Genomic DNA, 21,790 nt, shown 5'->3' on the forward strand with positions numbered 1-21,790 from the left:
AGGGAGGAGGGAAATGAGTCAAGGTAGCTGCTAGATTTTTTTGATCTTTATGTTCTCCGTGTTTGGTCCCAGAATCATAAAATGATTGAGTCACTGAATGTCAGAGGAGGATAGAAACTCATTAAAATTATATAGCTCAACAGCCTCGTTTTATTGGTGATAATATTGAGGGCAGCTTCCTCTGAGGTAGCAACTAGTTAGCAGGGCAAGCAGGACTAGAATTTAGCCCTGGTTTCAGTAGTGTATCTATCACACTACGTTCCTCTCTTCTATGCCTCTAGATAAAGATGTTGCTCTTTTTTGAGACCACTGTGTTGCATGTAACTATTGTATATTTAATAAATATTACTAGACATCTGTAATGAGTCTCTCAGTGGTCCTAGGACAGTCTGTCCCTCAGGAGACTTGGTCTTATCTTTGTTATACATATTTTCCCCAAGCCATTTTTGTGCTTTTGATTTTTTTAGATTTGACATTTTTTTAAGTGGTTGTAAAACATACATCATACTTCTTCACTCTAAGGATTATTCACTTTCTAATCTGAACAATGTTTTATGTTAAAAGCACAGTGAATTTATTCAAGCCAAGAACTGAAGAACTGCTTATTCAGCCTCATGACAAGAAAAGAATAAATCCCAGACATGCATTATCTGAACATAACCACAGTCAACTCCAATTGAAGACCAAAATATCCTACTAAAAGGCAAGCAAAACGCTTTTTGACTGCTAGGCAAAACCAAAAACCATACCAAGAAAAAAGGCTAGGAAAAAAATATGCCAAATACTAGCAATACCGGTCTTTTAAGAGGTGGGTCCATGGATAATTTTTTTTTCTTTCTACTTACTTTCCAAAGAGTATATATAAGCATGTAATCATAATTATTTTAAAAAGTTAATTTAAAAAGTTGGGAAATGTTGCTATGTTGCATTTAAAAAAAATTCTTGAATTTCTAATAGTATTTTGCTCCAGGATATTAACAGACTATATTAAATTATGTAAAAATTATTAAAACCTTTAGGTTTACAACAAAACTATGCTTTCAGGTCTAAATAGCTGATGTAGCCTTTCTAACTGGATAAATTTTCTCTTCATGCCTAGTGAATGACTGTTTAAGTATTTCCAGACACCAAACCCTCTTCACTGTTGTCCTATTTTCCAGTGTATCTTCCTTTTTTCTCATCCTTTGACAAACCCAACATGGTTGGTGAAGTATCATAAATTCAAATTTTTCCAGACCATTATCTTTAAGCAGGTTGCCTCACATTCTCAACAGGAGAGAATTCTTAGTGCTGTGGTCTCATTCCGCTTGCTTCTTTCATGGAATCTGGACCCCACTGTCCCTCCTTGAGAATGGGAGCCCAGATTTCAAAAATGGAGGACAAGTGGCCAGGCCAATGGAGGACAGCTGGCTCTTCTAAAAATGCTAGCTCAACATTATCAAGCCCTTATCCCCATTCCCACTTCAATGATGAAATACCAGCGGGTAGATACAGAGGAAAAGAGAGGAGAAAAACCTAATCAGGACAGAAAGAGGCAACTGTGGGTGGCCCTTGGGGACATCTCTCCATTCTAAGTTCAAAAAGACCTAGTCAGCAGAAGGGACCACATGGGAAAGTCTCTAGAAGCAGTCAGCAGAATGCATGCTTAAATCAAAATGCTATAACCTGAACACACAAGTACATGACAAGTTACTAAGAGTCCAGCCAGCCCTTTCTCCCCTAACCCTTTTCAGACCAACACATGATTGGTGCCACCTCAATACTAACTCCTAATCCCAAGTATCAAGAAACACTCTTGCCCCAACAAGTCCCATAAACAGGACACCGCTCTTGGGGTTGAATCTGTTTTGGTTTGCATGACCACTTTTGTCACATCTGAATGTATACACATGCACTACAGCGCTAGGGTGGGAGTTAGGAAACTTTCTCCATCCTATTACATGCTCTTATGAAGACGTGATGCACTGAGCAAAATAACATTTCACAATGATCTTCTGAGCATATACCACGTATCTTTTTTTGTAGTGAGGGAAATTTCTGGTTAAAACTATCATCCTCAGAAATGATAATTCCTATAAATTCTACATTTAGATTGCTAACTTTCTAGAAGTAATACAATTAAATATACCCAGACATTGAACCTTATCTGGAAATTAAGAAAATGAGTAGATAAGGCCATAGACTCTAGAATCAGATTTGGGAGTTTGAATATTGGATCTTCTGAGCGATTAACCAGTCCAAGAAAAAATGATCTAAATATTCTGATGTAAGACAACCTTCTCCCTCATTCTAAAAATCCAGCCAATACATCTTATAATGAAAACCATGATTGACAGGCCCCATCCATCCACAATTAAAAAAATTAAGGTCACTCAAATATGAGCAGAGAGTCTAATATCTACAAACACTTGAATATCTAACAAGAACAGAGACCAGAATGAAGACCAAAAAAAAAAAAAAAAAAAACAAAACAAAAATAAACAAACAAAAAAACCCCACCTTGAAGGCATATGGAGAGCCAGGTAAACTTCAAACAACAGAAATGTTAGCATTAATAACCTCAATGAAGTATGGCAAGATACTATATCCACAAAGATTAGATGCTATAAAAATTTCAGGCAAAACAAGCTGTTGAAAAATTAAGAATGGTACGTGCTTGAAAGATAAAATTTATCAGAAAATACAACAAAAACAGATGAGAAATAGGAAACAGACTTAAACTAAAAACTAGTCCAACAATGAGAAAGGAATGGATCTAAGAAATATTTCACAGGGAGAAAGGAAGACAGGACTGGGGCTTGTTTCCTTATAGGGTGTGGCAGACCCTTAATTGCTCCCAACTCTCCACTGCCAATAAAATACCAGTCCAAACTCCTTAGCAGCTAGAGCCCTTCCCAGAATGCTAAGGCCGTCCTGCTCTGGGCTGATTTCCTTCCCTTTCCCCTTTGGAATCTGCCCAGCAGTGAGTTGTTTGTTGGCTCATGGTGCACCTTGAATCCCACCCCCATCTTTTTATTACACAAGATAGGGGTTTTCTATGACTCTGACTTTGACATTCACCATCAAGTCACAGGGACAGAACTGACAGAGAGGATACTTTCTGGAACTTGGGCCTCATTAAATGTTGTATCTACAGAGAATGAAATTGTTCATTAGGCTTACCATACACAATGACCAAAAAACAAAGCAAAAACACAAACGCATTTATATTTTATCAACTAACCAACCGCTGAGATTTGCTAAAATGACAGGTTACACCAGCTATCGTGAATTACTCATAGAAAGCCCAGAAGGAAATATGAACTTTCCCTGGGGTGATCTACTGGCTTTCTTAGTGGCAACAGAATGGGCACTGAAGTCATTTGAACTTTGGTCTGAATTCTTACTCCATCATTTACCAGCTGGTGATCTTGAGGCAATTATTTAATCTCTCTGGGCCTTCATTTTTCACGTAGGAAATGAATATTAAGAACCATCGCATGGGATTGTTGTGAACAGGTAGGATATTCAAAATAAACAACCAGTATGGTCCAGACCACAACCCATCAGAAGTCATTGGCTATCAACAGCCAGTATAGCTGTACCAAGGGAGACTGGCTGGAGAGCAGCTCCAGCTGCTACTATCAGTGAGTGCCTAGTAAACATTAGCTATTGGTATTCCTAGTTTCTTATTTGTGGGGTTTTTTTCCGTCTGTGGTGACTATGAAAGATTTTCACACCTAGAAAAAAGTGTTTAAATATTACTTTAATATAGCTATTTAGAAGATCTAGTTATGGCAAATCAACAAAATAATGGGGAGGGGGGAAGGAATTTAGCTTCTCACTACCGGAGCCAAGGATTGGGTGCTTCCAGAGAACTACATGACCTCTGGCCCGACTCTGGCTGCCTCCATCCATAATTTCAGAGATTCTGGATACCTTCTAGAACAGCCCATTTGCAAAGCCCTTCAAAGTAGGCCCTGTGCCATCCCTTCAACCATGGCAGCAGTAATAGAAGCCATCAAAGACTCAAGACCCCAAGTTTTTAATCTAAGCTCTGTCACTAATATGTTATGTGACCTTGGACAAGGGAACCTTCACATCCTTCTTTATGAAATGGGAACAAGAGCCCCTGTTCCAGCTGCCAATGGATCAGCTGCGGTTCAGATGAGAAACTGTACTTTGGAAAGCACCGAGTACTCTGTAAAGCCAAGGCGGTAGGATTTCAATGATGATGGCCTTGGGGTGAGCCCCAGCAAACACACGGGTGCCAAAAGCTACCAGCTATTGAGTTTCAATTAAGAAACTCTGGCCAGGCAAAGCAGGTCAGAGGGAGGCAGAGTTTCCTGGGGGCTCTACAGAGGCACTTAGCAGGCAATAGACCAAGCATCAATCGGAAAATCACTACCATTACCATTAGAATCAGGGACAATGGCATCAGCACCCTGGAAACCTAAATCTTAAAACTTTAAAAGCAGGAAGGGGGCAGGAGATCGAAGAAAATAGGGAACATGTTCTTATCTTGGCAAAATTATGAAATTGGCCAAGTTTATTTTCAGTACCTTTTTCGCTTTTCCTTTCTGACATTACCCCTATTAGTTTTCCTGAAACACCAAACCCAGCCTGTAGGGTCAGGGTGCCCTCATGGCACCAGCTGGCTGACCAGCACCCACCAAGGCCTGACCTCTCTAGGAAATGACTTGCATTCTGAAAATGATACCCTCCTCCAACATCTGTGAATTTGAAATCCAAAATCCTATTCCACACCTGACCTACCTGGAGTCAATTATTACCAAATAAACTAACAAAATGTCAATGATCTATGTTATTAAAGGTCATCCTTTTGAGAGAGACTGCGCACGTGCGAGCCAGGGAGAGGGGCAGAGGGACAGAGAGAATTCCAAGCAGGCTCTGTGCCCAGCACAGAGCCCAATGTGGGGCTCAATCCCATGACATTGGGATCATGACCTGAACCGAAATCAAGAGTCAGTCAACTGATGAGGCCACCCAGGTACCCCCTTAAAGGTCATACTTTAAGACCCTCATTTATAAAGAAAATTCTAAGGATGATAATGTCTTAATCTAGTATTCCCAGTGTTTCCTAACTAGGAAAATGGACAGACATCTTCTGTTTTTATCAAATTCTGGCTCGACCATTACCAGTTGAGTGACCATGCCCAAGTTACTTAACTCTCTGTGCCCCTTTCGTTAATTATAAATAGGGATGATAATGGTACCTCCCACATAGGATTGATGGGAGGGTTAAGGAGTTAATATATAAGCAGGACAGTGCTGGTCACACAGTATAGGTATTAGTATTTCTTGAAGATTACATACCTTAATAACACTCCTTACCTGCACCACCCACCACCCACCACCCACCACCCACCACCCACCACCCACCACCCACCACCCACCACCCACCACCCACCCGTTCCAGAAAAAAACAAAACAAAACAAAACAAAAAACCTTCTACATCTAAACTCGTGATGGTCCTTGCTTATCCATTTTCCCTTCCATCCTTTGGATCTTCAGAATCTCCCTATCCACTGGGATGGATGGATGGATGGACACACACACACACCCCATCTACAAACTCTCTCAAATATTTCTAGCTTAAAGAAGAAAAAAAAAGCTTCCTTTGAACTGGTTTCCCATCTAGGTAAAGGCCTTCATCTTCCTTCCCACATCTTCTCAATGGTGACAACAGTGCAACTCTTTAAACCTGGATCACTCTCTTGCTATAACAACTTCTCCCTTTGTTCCACTTCAATACATGTGTATCAAGGGTAGTGTCATCATCCATTTAATCTTTGAATTATTTTAATATGGATTTGCTTCTCCTTTCATCAGAGTATCTTTTACTACTTGCCAAACTCATGGACTCTCCCCAGCTAATACCTTGCTGGTGGTCTTTGACCATCAGGTGATGCTGACATGCTCCATTCCAAAATGGCTCACTGCTACCACGGCTGCTTCTTCCTGCCTCCTTCCGCTTCTTCATCCTACCCCTTCAACACTGCCCTCGCCTGGCAGACACACTCTTCCCACACACGGAGGTCTTCATCTCTCGCCCATCTATCCTCTTGCTGTAGACATAGAAGGAGAGCAGAAGGACATCACACGAACCCGTGGGAGAAAGGGCATTTGAGGTGGGAGAAGAGCACAAAGACGGTGGGGGGGGGGGGGGGGGGAGGGGGATTCAAGGTGTGCCACGAGCCAGCAAACAACTGAGTGCTGGGCCCCACTGACTATCAGGGTAGACTCCGAAGGGGAAAGGGAGGGAAATCAGCCCAGAGCAGGAAGGTCTTAGCATTCTGGGAAGGGCTCTGGCTGCTAAGGAGTTTGGACTGGTATTTTATTGGCAGTGGAGTTGGGAGCAATTAAGGGCCTGCCACACCCTATAAGGAAACAAGCCCCAATCCTATCTTCCTTTCCCCCTGTGAAATATTTCTCACATCCATTGCTTTCTTTTCTCTTAATACTTCAGCTTGCTTGGTTTTTCAGTTTCTCCAGGTTAGGACCAAGCTTTCTGCAGCAGTTAATTCACTTTTTTTTTTTAATGTTTATTTTGAGAGAGCCTGCAAGCAAGTGGAGGAGTGGAAGAAAGGGGGAAAGAGAGAACACCAAGCAGGCCCCATGCTGTCAGCATAGAGTGGAACTTGGGGCTCAAACTCACAAACCACACAATCATGACCTGAGCTGAAATCAAGAGTCAGATGCTTAACTGACTGAGCCACCCAGGTGCCCCTTCACTCTTTAAAATAGAAAAAGACTTCTCCTGGGGAGTCCAGGGCAATGGGTGGGTCATTGCCGTGGGCAGGGTAGCTCCTGACTGAGAGAGCAGAGCCCCCACACAGACTACCCTGCCTACATGTCCTGCCCATGTCTGAACCTTTTTTTTTTTTTTTTTTTTAAACTGGGATACATTTACAACACAATTCTTGAACCTCTGACCTGACAATAAGCCCCGTGATGGGAAGGACCACAGCCTTAGATTCTGGTATATTGCCCAGTGCTGAGCCTATCACAGATACACAGATTTACACTAATTTGTGCTGGGCATGCAAGTGAACTTGCAAGGCAGCATGGGAAAACAGCAACAGCAGCAACAAATGCCTGAAGACCTGGGGCTCCCTAAAAGGAAAGAAGCAATACTCTACAAAGCAAAATCGAGACAAACACCTTATTACAGATCTGATCCAAAAACCTTAAAGAGTTTTTTTCTATTGTAGATCCCAAATAAGCAATGTTGTATTTTAATGTAATTTTTTTTTCTTAAATTACCAACATTTCCATGAGAGAGCTAGTAAACTAGAACCCACCTCCTGAACTGGTACAAAACCAGAAAAGGAACATAGTACAGTAAGGACTCTGGAATATGGCAAATTTGGCAACAAAGCCTGGTTCTACCACAAATGAGCTGTGTGGCCTCGGGGAGATCACACATCTTCTCTGGACCTAAATTCCCTCAACTATTGGAAGGGGAAACCACCTATCCCACTGCATTATGAAAACTAATGTTTAGAACAGACACCAAGAACCTGGCTGAGAGTAGGCACAAAATAACATTAGTTCTCTTGTTTTCTCAATAAATAATTGTATGCCTTCATTGGGTCAGACACAGTTGTAGGCAATGGAGATGTATCAGAAGAAAAAGTCAAATGCGTGTTCTCATAAGGCTCTTATTACTCATCCCTAGCCTCTTTAAGAACAGAATGTAAACCCCAGTTTTTTTTTCCTCCCAGTAAAAAAAAAAAAAAAAAAAAAACATTATGTCCATCTACAAATTGTGCATACAGTTTTAAAGGGGTTAAGGATCTCCTCTCAGGACGTGAGATTAAGAATCCTGCCCCTATATCAGTGTCTCCCGAATTTGCTTATTAATGACTCAGGGAACATGTTATAGTCAGGGCCCCACTTCTGATTTACCAAAACAACAATACACCCAAAGGAGGGGATTAGGAATGTGGGTGTCATTAGGTGTCCCAGGAGAATCTCATCATCAAGGAAAGACTTAGAGTTCAGTCTCCAGCACACCTGCTTTTCCTAGACTTACCCAACCTATTAGGAACCTATTACTTCCTATTAGCAAGTGCTTAAGATTTGTGAGTATAAAATGAAAAATATTCCAATTCTAGGCTACAGAGGTAAATGCTGTACCCCTACAAACTTCCTAGATGACTCCAATACAAAATATCAATCCCAGTTTATCCACGCAGATTTATTAAAGGACCACCATATAAAAAAAGTGTTTTTTTGTTTGTTTGTTTTAACAGAAAAAATCAGAAAGCAGAAAGAGAAAGCAAGAGCTTGGGCATCACAAGGCCCTGATACACATCTACTTATTGAGCCAAGGCCAGGAGCTGGCACGCCCCAGCTCCACTTCTTGGTGACTGGTTGAACTCTCCTATACCTGAATACACATCACTGGTCATCAAGGGGGTAATCACAACCTCGAGACAAAAGTGCAAAGTACATCTACCGAAGTCTGGTTAACATACTCACCTCCATGTAATGCACAGGTACATTCTTAAATTTTTTTTAAAAAGAAACCCTGAGCAAACATTTTACAACCTCACACAACAGTTAAGGCAATCATGCATCTAGGAATTCTGTAGCAATCCCAGATTCAAGAGTTCTATGCCACAGTCACACAGACAGTGGAAAATCCTGGAAGCCCTAGTGTGTTACTGTCCAAATGATACCTCCAAGACGATTGTTTGCACTTGGAAACAACTCTGCCCTTGGGTCCTATATCCAGACTGCAGCTGAATAAAATGTGCTCCTAGCAAGGGAAAGCACTGCTCCCACTATATAAACGAACAGCTCACTGAAGAGCCAATTCGGAATCAGAATGGCCCAAAGCCACAGAACAAGCCCCTGGCCCAGGCATCCTCACAATTTAAGTCACACTAGAAACGGCTAACTTTTTCTTAGGCTTCACAAAACAGGTCAGGACTCCCCTTGGCAAATAAGGCCAACTCCTTTCAAGGACAAGGAAGTTTGTTCCCCACTCCAGTTAAGCTCTTCTGTGGCCTCCCACATGGTCTTCCCTTTGCTGTCCACAGGCTCTTGCCTATCTTTCTCCAAGGTAAGCCTTTCCTAATCTGGGCCGCTTTCCTTATTTGACAACAATGACTCAGTATCCAGAGCTTGATACAAGTCCTTTTATAGAAAGTAACACAAGAATTTGTTAACAGCTTTCTTTTGGATGCAAAACCAGTGGCATTTTTAGGCTATCTTCATCCTCGGGATCTGGACTAACCTGGAAACCAAGGGTGTATATTTGCCATAGTCATATGGCACACTCTTGTGTAATGCGGCCCCAAGAGCCCACCTCTGGAAAGTTACTTCCTCCTAATACCATCCAAATGCCTACATTCTACCCATTAAAATAATTATCTTATTTCTGTGAGACCCTCATTATCAGAAGATTTGTTAATAGAGAAAATCCAGGGGTGCCAGGGTGGCTCAGTTGATAGAGCTTCTGAAACTCTTAGTTTCTGCTCAGATCCCTATCTCCAGGTTCCTGGGATTGAGCCCCACATCAGGCTGTGCACTGGCAGAGTGGAGCCTACCTGGGGTGCTCTCTCGTGCTCTTTCTCACTCATGTGCTCTGCCTCTCGCTCTCTCAAAACAAAACTCAAAACTTAAAAGAAAATCCAAATTGAGGAAAATTTGGCACAGTACTATGTGTGGGGCATAGTAACTCTAAAGAACGGTTTGACAGTTTCTTATAAAATTAAAACACATTTACTATAGGACTCAAAAACCTCACTCCTACTTATTTATACAAGAGAAACTTCTGTTCACACAAAAAACTTATAGGCAACTATTTATAGTGGTTATTCACATCTACCAAAAACTGAAAACAACCCAATGTACTTCAATTGGTGAATGGATAAATAGTGGTATGTCCACTCAGTGGACTACTACTCAGCAATAAAAAGGATTGAATGGATACATGTAACAACATGGGTGAATCTCAAGTGCATTACACTAAATGAAAGAAGCCAGACTCAAATGGCAACAGAATGTGTCATTTACAGGACATTCTGAAAAAGACCGGAGTGTGAGAGCAGAATTCAGAGCAGTGGTTGTCAGGGGCTATGGGTGAAAGGTAACTACAAAGAGGCAAAAGGAAACTTTTTGGGGTGTAGGAACTGAACTTGATGGCAGTGGTGGTGAGACTGAATATATTTGTCAAAACTCTAAGAGGTACAAAAGATACATTTTATGATATATAAAGGATACCTAAATTTTAAATTTAGCATACTAACACAAAGAGAACACTGAAACAGTTTAAATGATACTTTATCTGAGACGGAGAAACTAAGAACTTGTATTTAACCAAATTTAGATAATTGTAAATATGTGTTAATTCTTAGACCAAAATAACCCATTTTTTGTTACGTAACTTCTGTAAGATTTAGATCAGCAGGACAAAACCTTGCTCATTTCACATTTGACTCTTAAACAGTCTATTTACATAGATCTTTCTCCCCCAAAATATATTAGGGCAACAATTTTTGACAAAGACTTTATAATCCTTAGATGATCCTAATATGTTCCTTTGGTGACTATCAAATAACCATCTTAGGTTGATTATTGTCCTCTTTAACAGTTATCTGGCCTAACTTAGCCAGATCTTCTCTGGGTCACAGCCATATGATAACATCCGTTGTCCAATGTCAATTTCATAGAGTGCTTGAAATTTTTTTTCTTTTGCAAGATCTGAAATTTGTCTTTGCAATCAATTTATGTATTGTATGGCTGAGTTATTATCAGACCATTAGAGAGCCCAGCCAATGGAACAGTGTGTATTAAGTGACAAGTAAATTTTAGGTGGAGAAATATCATTAAGTGATGAGACTTAAGTGAATATACACCTGTTATGAAAACTTTTACCTCCCTCTGTTGCCTCATAACTGCAGGGAATCAGATAATCAAATAATACATTTAAAAGTAAAGATGACTCATATTTTACCAATCACATTTGGTTGGTTTTATCCCAACTCTGAGAACCTACATTCCTTCACTGAGCACCTATTATATATGACAGTATATTACAAGGCCATAAAGATGGGTTAGATGCTTTCTTAAGTGTGGCAGGAAGGAGACATCATTGCCATCATGTTGTCTAACATTTACTGTTTATTGAGCAATGACCAGAATGGGTCCTAAGAGCTTTACTGATACTAACAAGTTTCTCAACATACCTATGAGGTCATTACTATTAATACTCTCATTTGCTAAACAAGGAGTCTCAGAACTATTCAGTAAATTGCCCAGGTGCACACAGCAAGTCTTCAGCAGAGTTGGGGTTCACACCCCGTCTAAAGCTGCGGAGTTTGTATGTTTAAAGACAGCAACAGCCCTCACAGTCTGGGGCCATTCTGCCCCCAGCTCTCCAGGTTAGCTGTATCTCTGAGATTTCACACCCCATGATTAGTCTATACACATCTGTCAAATCACTGAAGACTTGGGATTTCCTGGACAGAATACCATATAAGCACAGCAACAAGGGCAGCCAAGGAGCAAAGGAACTGAACTTGACAGCTGGCTCCTCCCAGCCTCAGTGCCCTTGGAAAAAATCTGAAGGCAATGAGGCAGCTGCCCCTGGCACCCAACAGCTGCCACCCCTTCATGCTCTTCACTCGGGGAGGCAAGCTGTGCAAGCAGCTTCTTGCACCCACACTTTAGACAAACCAGACTAAATATAGCCAATGCTGCTCTCATGAGCCAGCTCAGAGCTGGGAGCACGGCTACATTCCACTTCAGCAAACTGGGGAGAAATCAGCTCAATTTACAAGAGAGCAGCTTTCCCCGCTTGCTCCTGTGGTTTCAAAAGGACCATACCCAAGATCCAACTGGGCTGTGGGGAGTGCTGAAGGTTTGGCCAAGCAGCTAATAGAGCCCACAGGAAAAGTAATAACCAGATAGGACTCAGGAGCATCCTCATTCACTTTCCTGTCCATAAAGGGCTAAACAACCACAACACCAGGACCGTGGGGGGTGGGGGGATCCATTAGGTGGAACATACTCTACATACACCCGTTTTATGCCTTTCCCCCCATTCCCCAGCCATCAATATCCTGGTCCAAAGCTCTCTTGATGCTACTCCTCTGGCAAGGCTATCCCATCCAGTTCAGAACTAGATGCTCCATTTGTTCTCAGACCTCCCACATCACGTTGTTTGTGCTTTTACTTATTAGCACTTCTATCATTCCACCTCATCTGCTTCTTGTCTCCCTTCAGCAAAGGGATGATGGGGGCGGGTACAGAACAGGCTAAGCTCCCTTCTTTATTGACTCCTCCCCCCACATTTAGTCAAGTTCCCTGCACACAGAAAATGCAAAACCTATACAATGCCAAGGAGTTTGCAATTCCCTACCTTTCTCCTAGTTAAAGGCACAACACGTGACACTCCCTAGAGTTCAAGCACCAGCTTCAGACCCCGGGCTGCCCCTCCAGTAGGTCACCACAGCATCTACCGTGACTCAGCGTAACAGAACACGGCAACAACGTTCTACACGATCTCCCCCTATGAACACCAGCCCTCGTTTCTTCTGGCTCCGGAGTACAGCAAGACAGGAGAAGGAAAGGGCCGGGCCGGGCCAGGCCAGGCAAGAATAGGATTAAACTGACACCCTGTCTGAACTGGCTGAGAGGTCCCAAAGAAGTGACAGGAGTGGCAGGAACCAGCTTCGGCAAGCACAGTGGCAGGGTTTGAGGCCCCGCTTCTCACACTCTAGACAAGAATTTTTGATGACAAGCTTCGATTCACCACTCCCAGGTCTTAAAAAAAGAAAAAAAAAAGTGATTAATACAAGCTGCTGGTACAGTAAAGTCCAATCTTCTGGGCCAGAGAACAAAATAAATTTAGAAGGAAAAAAAAAAAAAAGGAAAAAAAAAAAAAACCCTTGAGGATAAGTGAAATGGAAGAGAATCAGGCAGTTAGTTGAACTAATAACATCACCATGCACAGGGAAGAGCTGCTTATGGAAACCAGTCTACATGCTCCTACCGCTTCTACAGCCCTACTCTGTAGGTGAACACAGAGGGGAGTTCTCTGTGATCTAAGGAGCTACTGGGGCAATCAGAAGCATCCATAACCCTACCCACTAATTTGTTGTCTTCCCTCATTCAACAAAATTCACCAAGGGTCTACCATGGGCCAGGCTGAAGACAGGCCCACCTGCAGACAGTACGAGCACCACCAAGTACAAGAGGTGATTACAATGTTCTCAAGAAGAAAATGCACTTAGAAAAATGTTAGGGGGGTTAGAATGGAGGGCCATCTTCCTCCTTGTTCCAGGTTTCATAAGAGGGGAAATCCACGTGGACACTTCTGGTCTCTCTCCACTCTCACAGGTTCTTTTCAGAAAGGAGACAACTATAGACTCACGTCTATGAAAGGCAACAAAGCATATGTGGCTCTGGTCTCTCTCCTTCCCTTGGAGTCCCACCTGCCTGCTGCAGGAGCCCACGTTCTCCTGGCTCTTCAGGCTGTTACAGGGGCAGGTACCTCCATGAGGGGCAAGTTCCCTGCTTGGGTGCAAGATCAGCAAGTCTGCTTTATCATCCAACCCAAAGCCAAACAAACCAGCCCGAGGAGTCCTGTAATAAACACATTTTTATCTCCCGTCGGGAGTCTGTGACCTGGTTCTGAATTCAAACAGGATAGCAGGGTAGAGAGCCATCACTTACAACAGCTTCTCTTTGCTAGGAGTGTTTGACTATCTCCTTTGCCCTCTCCTCCAGCTGCTGTCATGTATCCTTACAATACCTTGGTCATGAGCAGGTTTTTGTTTTGTTTTGTTTTGTTTGTTTTTACTCTTTTGCAGGAGAGAAACTACAGAACCTGAACCTTGAATGACTTAGAGGCCATTTGATAGCCAGTTTGTTCATTTAGGATGGGAAATTCAGATTCCTTAACAGATGTCATTTAGAGCATATAACTTTCCATTTGAAATCTTTAGGGAGGTGAAGTGCTGAATACTGGAAGTCATTTTTCTGCCACATAAGAGGGACAAGTCTATTACATCTGGAATAAAAACACTACAATGTTTATCTACTCCCTTTTTTAAATGCAGCTCTAAGGATGAAGCAAGCAGGAAAGGAAATGAGAACAAAGAGTAGGAATACCCTTTGCTTGCTTCGGGGCATTTCTACTCCATTCATGAACAATTCCTGCAGTCCTCTGAGTGCCAGGCACCAACCTTGGACTACAGAGATGAATAAGACACTGTCCCTGATGAGTCCACTTTTTCTGTTCCCTGTATAATAACGCAATCTATTTCTGTTAAAAACATCACCTCACGGACACAATCATCTATACAGTCTGTCCATGGAGAATGGATTACTTTGTGGTTTCTGCGTGCTACCTCCTCCCTGGTGGCCCTAGTTTTTCCAGCTATTTGGGTTAATTTATTACATTTTTTTTTTCAAAAAAGACAATGGATGTAAATATAATCCCCACCTGAATGCAGACCATGCATTCTATGGCTGGAAGGTACAACTCTAAGCTGCCCAGCTGCCCATAAATGCAAGGCATGGGTCGCAACCAGGCTAGGGAATAGAAACAGGATGTCATAATGAAATTCAGAGAAGAAAACACAACCCAGGGTGGCCATAAAACATAGGGCACCTCTTTATCATCTTAAACTCAAGGCTACAGGTTCAACAAAATGAATCAGCTCCCTATTTGTTCTTAACACGTTTAATACTTCTAACACTTTATATTTAACACAAGGTCAAGCTTACTTAACCAAACAGGTTACACATGATAAAACACCTTCTAATTTGCTAACTAGACTTGTGTGAATAAGTGAAAATTCAGAACACAAAACATGCCAATTTTTTTTTTTTTTTAAGGGTGGAAATACAAAAACATTTACTAAGGATCTATGTTCTAAGTACCCTCCTATAAGGCCTCTCCTTTATTAAATCCTCTCAACTTTCCTAGGAAGTAAACAGTAGTGTGTCCTTTTTCCCAGATTCAGAAACTAAAGTTCAGATGTTAAGTAACACATATTGTATTTCCTATTCTAGTTCCTCTGGCAAAATTCCTTCTCCCAATCAATGTTTCTCAATGAACTTAGGGACATGGGTTGTTACCTAGTTTGGGGTTGTGAACTTTGCATGGGATGGCCATGCACTGAGGGACATACAGCATCCCTGGCCTATGGACAAAAAATAGGAACAACAGCCCCAATATATCCCAGCCATGAGCTAGGAAGTTCAAGACTCCCTGGATGAGTACTGCTCTATCAGATTGTTTGAGTATCAGGACTAAAAACTGAGGAGAGGGGAACTTCCTTTAAGAGTCTCTCCTACCTTCAAATCTCTCAGAAAGTCCTTGATTTTATGGCACTTGGGCTAAGAAAGCCCCATGCACGCTTATGGAGTCAGTTACAAAAGTGGCCATGAGTTTATTTCCCATACATTCCATAAGCATTTATTGAGTACCTACTATGGGTCTGGTACTGTGCTACTGGCTGGGAATATAAGGTCCCAAGCCCCAAGGGGTTAGTCTTATACTCCAGTGAGAGATTAAGTTTGGAGATGTTAAAATAGGTGTAACCACAGGTACGAGGGAAGCTCAGTGCAGAAGCCCCTCCCATAGACTAGGGCAGAGAGCTGGAAGGCAGGGCTGAGTCAGGTTCGCAGAGGAAGTGAAGTTTTCCCTGAGCCTTTAAAGATCAGGTGAGAGCAGCCAGGAAGAGCCCAGTCTAGGCTGAGCAAACAGCCTTTGCAAAAACTGAGCTAGGAATCCTATTTGCAGCCAAACTTTAAACTACTTCCTTCATTCCTCAAGTGGAGACCTCATTGTGATTCAAACTCAGGGTCTCCTGTTTACTAGACAAGCACTTGAACCAATAAATCTCTACAAAATAATGGGGCGCCTGGGTGGCGCAGTCGGTTAAGCGTCCGACTTCAGCCAGGTCACGATCTCGCGGTCCGTGAGTTTGAGCCCCGCGTCAGGCTCTGGGCTGATGGCTCAGAGCCTGGAGCCTGTTTCCGATTCTGTGTCTCCCTCTCTCTCTGCCCCTCCCCCGTTCTGGAGCCTGTTTCCGATTCTGTGTCTCCCTCTCTCTCTGCCCCTCCCCCGTTCATGCTCTGTCTCTCTCTGTCCCAAAAATAAATAAAAAAAAACGTTGAAAAAAAAAAAAATTCAAAATAAAATAAGCCTCTGCAGTCCACGTGTACTTCATTCCAAAGCCCTTGTTTTTGCAAGGTCTGCCTTTGCTGGTATAATAACCCATCAGACAAGAAATATGACTAATTTTATACTTCTTACAGCAAGCAGGACATTCTTTTCAAATGCACTGTGGACTGGCAACCATGGGAGTGTCCCTCACTTGGGAACACAGAAGAGTGAAGAGAAAAAGAGGATAATCAAGGTCAGCTGAAAGGTGAGGCAGAAGGGGTGCCAGCAGGTCAACTTACCCTTGACCTGAAGCTCAAGATGATCCTTATCCTCTGTTAGCTTTTTTCACTCCTATGAAGCCTTGTTTCACTTACCATCAACTGTACCAATGCACGAAGCCTGATTCTCACATTATTCTATTTGCACAGGAAGCTTATTTTGGCTATTTTTTCAAAACCATGTATGCTATATATGTAATATAGAAACTATTATGTGAGTATATTAATAAATAGGTAACTAAAAGTAGCCAACTGGGAAACTCAGCCCAAAGGCAATAGTTTTTTGAGTTAAGGTACTGAGCACAGAAACTGGGTTGTTGCCACTTCAGGTGGTTAAATAATTATGAGAGCAGGAGTCAGAGTAGTTCAATTGTTCTCTCCTGGGGCAGGAAGGGGTGAGGGAAGCAAGCCCTTGTGGCTCCCTCTTGCCTCTAGCCTACAAGGAACGGGCTCATTTCCCCTTGGCAAGGAGCCAGATGCGGTAGGCGGGCATGCCCTCATTTTCCTGCCCCAGTTCCCCTCTTACCTGAGGCACACTCAGGAACCATAACTCTGCAGGTAACTTCGGTCCCATAATTATTGCATTTTTATCATCCAGGCACACTTTGACCTCCAATTTGACATCACAAACACATCTGGTCCAAGTATATTTCCCCATAAATTACCCTGCACACAAAAAAGTCTTGTGTTCCAAGGTAAGATATTCTGAAGTAAAACTTCGGGATCCCTCACAAACCTCCTGTCTCTGCTTTCAACCAGGAGGTTCAGGAGAGGCAGTATCATAGAGCTCCAACCGCAAAGCCAAAAGGCCAAAATCACACTAGAAAAAGAGGAAGGTATCTTCAAAGTAAAGGATTCACCCCAACGGAAGAGGCTGGCTATTCTTTTTTATTCCTGGCTGATTCCATTTCTTTTTTGTAAACTTTGCTAACCCCGGGGATGGTGGTATAAACAGAGACAGGTGAAGGGGCACCTCCACCCTCTGAGTACATCCGCTGCTACCGCTGTCGGGTGCGCATGATAGGGGCCCTGGACCCAATCGAAGTCCAGGCTTCCCGATGACGCACCCGGCCGGGGGTCCTCTCCCACGTGGGGGGAGGGGGTGTTACAAAATGGGCATTCCCAGTCCTGCGGCCACCCAGCCCGCCCCGGTTAGAGGGGACAGCGAAAGGGACACCTCGGAGCTGAGACCTCATGCCCGTCTCTCCGATTTTCCCACTTCCAGCACATCGTTTCGCATCAGGGGTACTGTTTGCCTCCAGCCCCAAAGTCCTGCGCACCTACATGTCTTTCTAAAGCAACTGAAGAAAGCGCCTATTCGCCTTCCGGGACTCAGGTGAGTGCCAAGAGGTGTAGGAGGAAAGGGCCCGCTCGCCACCACCCTCTTTCCTCTCCTCCCCACGTTCCCCAAGATTCATCAGGGATGTGTGTAGTGGGGTGCGCGGGTTAAGAGGGAGCTTAAAATGCCCAAGCGTCCCTTACCTTCCACAGCCATTCTCCTAGAGCTTCCCTAACGCATGCATAATTTTCTCGGCCGAGGTACTCCTCCTGCCCCGCGCTCCCCCCTCCTCGCGCTTTCGCCTAAATATTCTGCGCTCATCTGCTCCAGGACCAACCTGCCGCGGTCACGCAAAGCGAGGCTGCCGGCTCGGCTCGGCGCAGGGCGGCCCGGGAAGTGTAGTTCTCTCACTTCCCTCCGACCCGGGAGAGCACCCCGAATCCTCCGCGGGGAACTGCTCCATCTCCACACTCAGACGGCAGCTCCGGCCTCAGCCCGCCTAGGCAGAATAATCCCTCCTGGGGGGCGTCTCGCGGGCAGAGCCAGCGACCCCCGGACGTGGCGAGGACTACATTTCCCAGGATGCCGTGCGCTGGGTTTCGTTCGGCGCTGAATAGAGACCCGAAATTGAGCTCTTCGCGGACAATTGGAAGTGGGTAAGCACCTGGCAGGCAGGGGTCGTGCGGAGGGCAAGGGGTAGCTGGGTCTGTGGTGGAATCTTCTGGGCCTGTTCGCCGGCGTGCTTGGCCAGTCATTTAGTAAGGGGAGCAGAGCTCCGGCTGGCAGTGGTTCCCGCCTGGGCCAGAGAACCGCTGCCCGGGTGCGGTTCAAACTTGTTCCTCTGCGCCCTGGAATACGCGGGGTTCTGGAGAAAACCGCCAGGTGACGTAGCCTTCGTCTAATCCTCCAAGTTGTACAGGTGTATAAACACTTAAAACGGAGTGGGGGATGGCTTGAAAACGCTGAACAGGCATCAGCCTCCAGGGGTTATTGAGAACCAAATCCCACCTGAGGATGTCAGATGATGGAAGGCTGTCTTGCTTCCCAACTAGGAGGCTTTCAGCTTGTTTGGCCTGGAAGCCAGTTGACGGTCTGTGGTAGGGCCTAATAGTTAACAGCGCCTAAGAATTAGTGTCCTTTCAACTTCTGACCCTGTGTCCTAACTCCAGGTGTTGGGTTGCTCTATAAGCAGACAGGGGAAACAATCACGTGGAGGGCAATAGAATTCCAGAGCTGGTAAATACTGATAAAAATGACGTTCCCAGGCCTTTTTCTTTTCTTTTCTTTTCTTTTCTTTTCTTTTCTTTTCTTTTCTTTTCTTTTCTTTTCTTTTCCTTTCTTTTCTTTTCTTTTCTTTTCGCATGTAGAAATGTAGATGCAGTTATGGCTGGTAGAGATAAGGGAAGGGTCTTGCGGAAAAAATCTGATTCAGGACTGCAGTAAGACTTTTAAAGGTCTTGAGCTTGAAAATTGCAATGGTTCTATATCGTTAGATATATCACTATCCCTATCTATCTAAAAACTACTCTGGAAAATAACTCTAAGGAAATATAAAGATTTGATTCTTCCCAAAAGGTGACTAGTTAGATTTTGTCTTGGTCATAAATTTTTTTTAAATAATTTTCTTTCTGAGGGTGTACATGCACACCTGCTTTTCTGGTCATGGAGTATGTGCCTAGTCCTGCTATCTGGTAATATGACTGTGTCTGGGTCCTTTTTTTTTTTTTTTCCTTTTATTTTCCCCTCCCCCTGTGTCTGGGTACTTTTAGAATACCTGTGTGTAAACATTAAATGCCGTTGGTGATACTTTAACTGTGAGTCCGTAGAGCTGTGTGCAAATCAAACCCAAGATTTCCATCTTTGGTGCAGTAGCCAGAGACCTTTTCAGTGAGACACAGCGGGTATTTGCCATTGGTAAAATCATTTTTCCAACTTAATATGCAACAAAGCATTTTAAAATCTGGGAGGAACAAGGGGCACCTGGATGGCTCAGTTGGTGGAGCACACAACCCTTGATCTCAGGGTTGTAAGTTTGAACTCCATATTGGGTGTAGAGATTACTTAAATATATGGACGGAAGTGAAATCTGGGTGTTTCTCTCCCCTCTCATGTATGTAACATCACCAAAGCATTAAGTTTTTCCTTAGAATGTTTGGGAAAAAAAAACCAATGGACAGGCAATATCAGTGGTTCTTGACCTTGTCTGTGCACCAGTCTTTTCCAAGCACACATTTTAAAGCTTCAAGTTGATCTTACAGAATCTGGATTTCTGAGTGTTTGGATAGGGACAATTAAGTTTTAAAAACCCACAGGTGATTCTATGTGCAGTGAAGGTGAAAATCATTGGTCTGTTTTTAAGCTTTTAAGGATCTGGGTGATACTAAAATGTAAAAGTCCCTGGGAGCACCTGGGTGGCTCAGTCGGTTGAGCTTCCGACTTCGGCTCAGGCCATGATCTCAAGGTTTGTGAGTTCAAGCCCCCCCCCCCCCCCCCCATCGGGCTCTATGCTGACAGAGCCTGGAGCCTGCTTCAGATTCCATGTCTCCCTCCCTCTCTGCCCTTCCCTCACTTGCACCCTGTCTCTCTTTCTCTCTCAAAAATAAATAAGCATTAAAAAATAAATAAGAGTCACTGAAATCCATTTTTAATTTAAAAACTTTATTTCAACTCAAATATTTAAGACCTTTCTCAATTGATGTGCATTCTTGTTTAAGTTTCACTTTTAGTATAAATCTAAGATGTGAAGGAAGTATTAATTTAACCAATAAGAAATAGCCAATATTGAATTCTTTTTTTTTTTTTTTAACCTAGAAATAGAGCAGTATCATATTGTTCAACCTAATGAAGGATAAGCAGAAATTAACCTGGGGTTTTCAATTCTGGTTGATCATCTGGGGGGGTAGGGGGAAACAATTCCCACTAGAATGGCCAAAAGGAAAAGATAGAAAATACCAACTCTTGGCAAGACTGTGAGGCAGTAAGAACTCATAAATACTGCTGTTGTTGTGCGAATTGATGCAACCACTTTGGAAAACCATTTGGCATATTAAGTTAAATATACGCTTATCCTGTGACCCAGTAGTTCCTCTTATAGGTGTATAGCAGACAGATATGCATACACATCTCCAAAAGACATATACAGGAATGTTCATGGTATATTATTTGTAATAGCTACAAACTGGAAACAGCCCAGATGTTAATCAACACTAGATAAATGAGCTGTGGTATAAACAAACCAACCTGTCCTGCAGGTGAGCAGACTATGCCCCATGGACCAAATATGGCCTGCTGCCTATCTCTGTCTTGTTCATGAGCTAAGTTTGGATTTTACATGTTTAAATGGTTGGGGGAAAAAGAAGAATATCTTGTCACTTGTGAAAATTATATAGAAGTACCTACATAATAGCTTCAGTTTTGCTTTTTGGCCTGTTAAACTTAAAATATTTCCTATCCCTTACAGAAAAAAGTTTTAGCAAATTCTACAATAAAGTAATGGAAATGAATGAATTACAACTGCATACAACAACAAAGATAAACCACATGCATTAGGTGTCTATTGCTGGTGACAAATCACCGCAAAATTGAGTGGCTTATAATAACACCCTTTTATTACCTCAGTTTCTGTGGGAAAGAGATTTGGGCATAGCTAAGCTGGAATTTCTGCTTCACGGTTTTTTGTTTTGTTTTGTTTTAATTTTTTGAGAGAGAGGGAGAGAGAAAGAGTGCACCCATGCAAGCCAGGGAGGAGCACAGAGAGAGGGAGAGAGAAATCCCAAGCAATCTCTGCGCTATCAGCACAGAGCCCGATGCAGGGCTTGAACCCACGAACTGTGAGATCATAACCTAGCCAAAACCAAGAGTTGGATACTTAACCAAATGAGCCACCGAGGTGTCCCATTTCATGGTCTTTTACAGGTTGCAATCAAGGTGTTGCCTGGGCCAAAGTCATCTGAAGGCTCAACTTGGGAAGCTTAAGCTTCCAAGTTCACATGGTCGTTGGTGGAACTCACTTCCTCACAGGCTGTTGGATGGAAGGCTTCAGTTCTTTGCCGGCTGTTGGCCAGAGGCCGCCCTTAGTACTTTGCCGCAAGAGCCTT

The 21,790-nt window shown here is 43.1% G+C and overlaps 1 protein-coding gene and 1 long non-coding RNA gene across 8 annotated transcripts in view; one reads left to right on the forward strand and one right to left on the reverse strand.

Annotated features, from left to right (window-relative positions):
• Nucleotides 1-18,024, reverse strand: part of SAMD12 (sterile alpha motif domain containing 12) — a 386,116-nt gene extending 368,092 nt beyond the window's left edge. The window contains exon 1 of one of the 2 annotated variants that reach the window (XM_058698898.1): nucleotides 17,897-18,024. In XM_058698898.1, the coding sequence (XP_058554881.1) occupies nucleotides 17,897-17,909 (13 nt within the window). In that variant the 5' untranslated portion in view covers nucleotides 17,910-18,024. Of the gene's footprint in view, nucleotides 1-16,940; nucleotides 17,082-17,896 lie in introns of those variants that run through there. The other variant, XM_058698897.1, reaches the window with a different exon arrangement.
• A 12-nt stretch (nucleotides 18,025-18,036) lies between these two features.
• LOC131494476 (uncharacterized) overlaps nucleotides 18,037-21,790 on the forward strand; it is a 259,326-nt gene continuing 255,572 nt past the window's right edge. For all 6 annotated transcript variants that reach the window (XR_009253424.1, XR_009253425.1, XR_009253422.1 and 3 more), the window contains exon 1: nucleotides 18,037-18,349. This is a non-coding gene — a long non-coding RNA (uncharacterized LOC131494476). The remainder of the gene's footprint in view (nucleotides 18,350-21,790) is intronic.

The sequence above is a fragment of the Neofelis nebulosa genome, chromosome 14 (genome assembly GCF_028018385.1).
Source record: "Neofelis nebulosa isolate mNeoNeb1 chromosome 14, mNeoNeb1.pri, whole genome shotgun sequence".
NCBI lineage: Eukaryota > Metazoa > Chordata > Mammalia > Carnivora > Felidae > Neofelis > Neofelis nebulosa.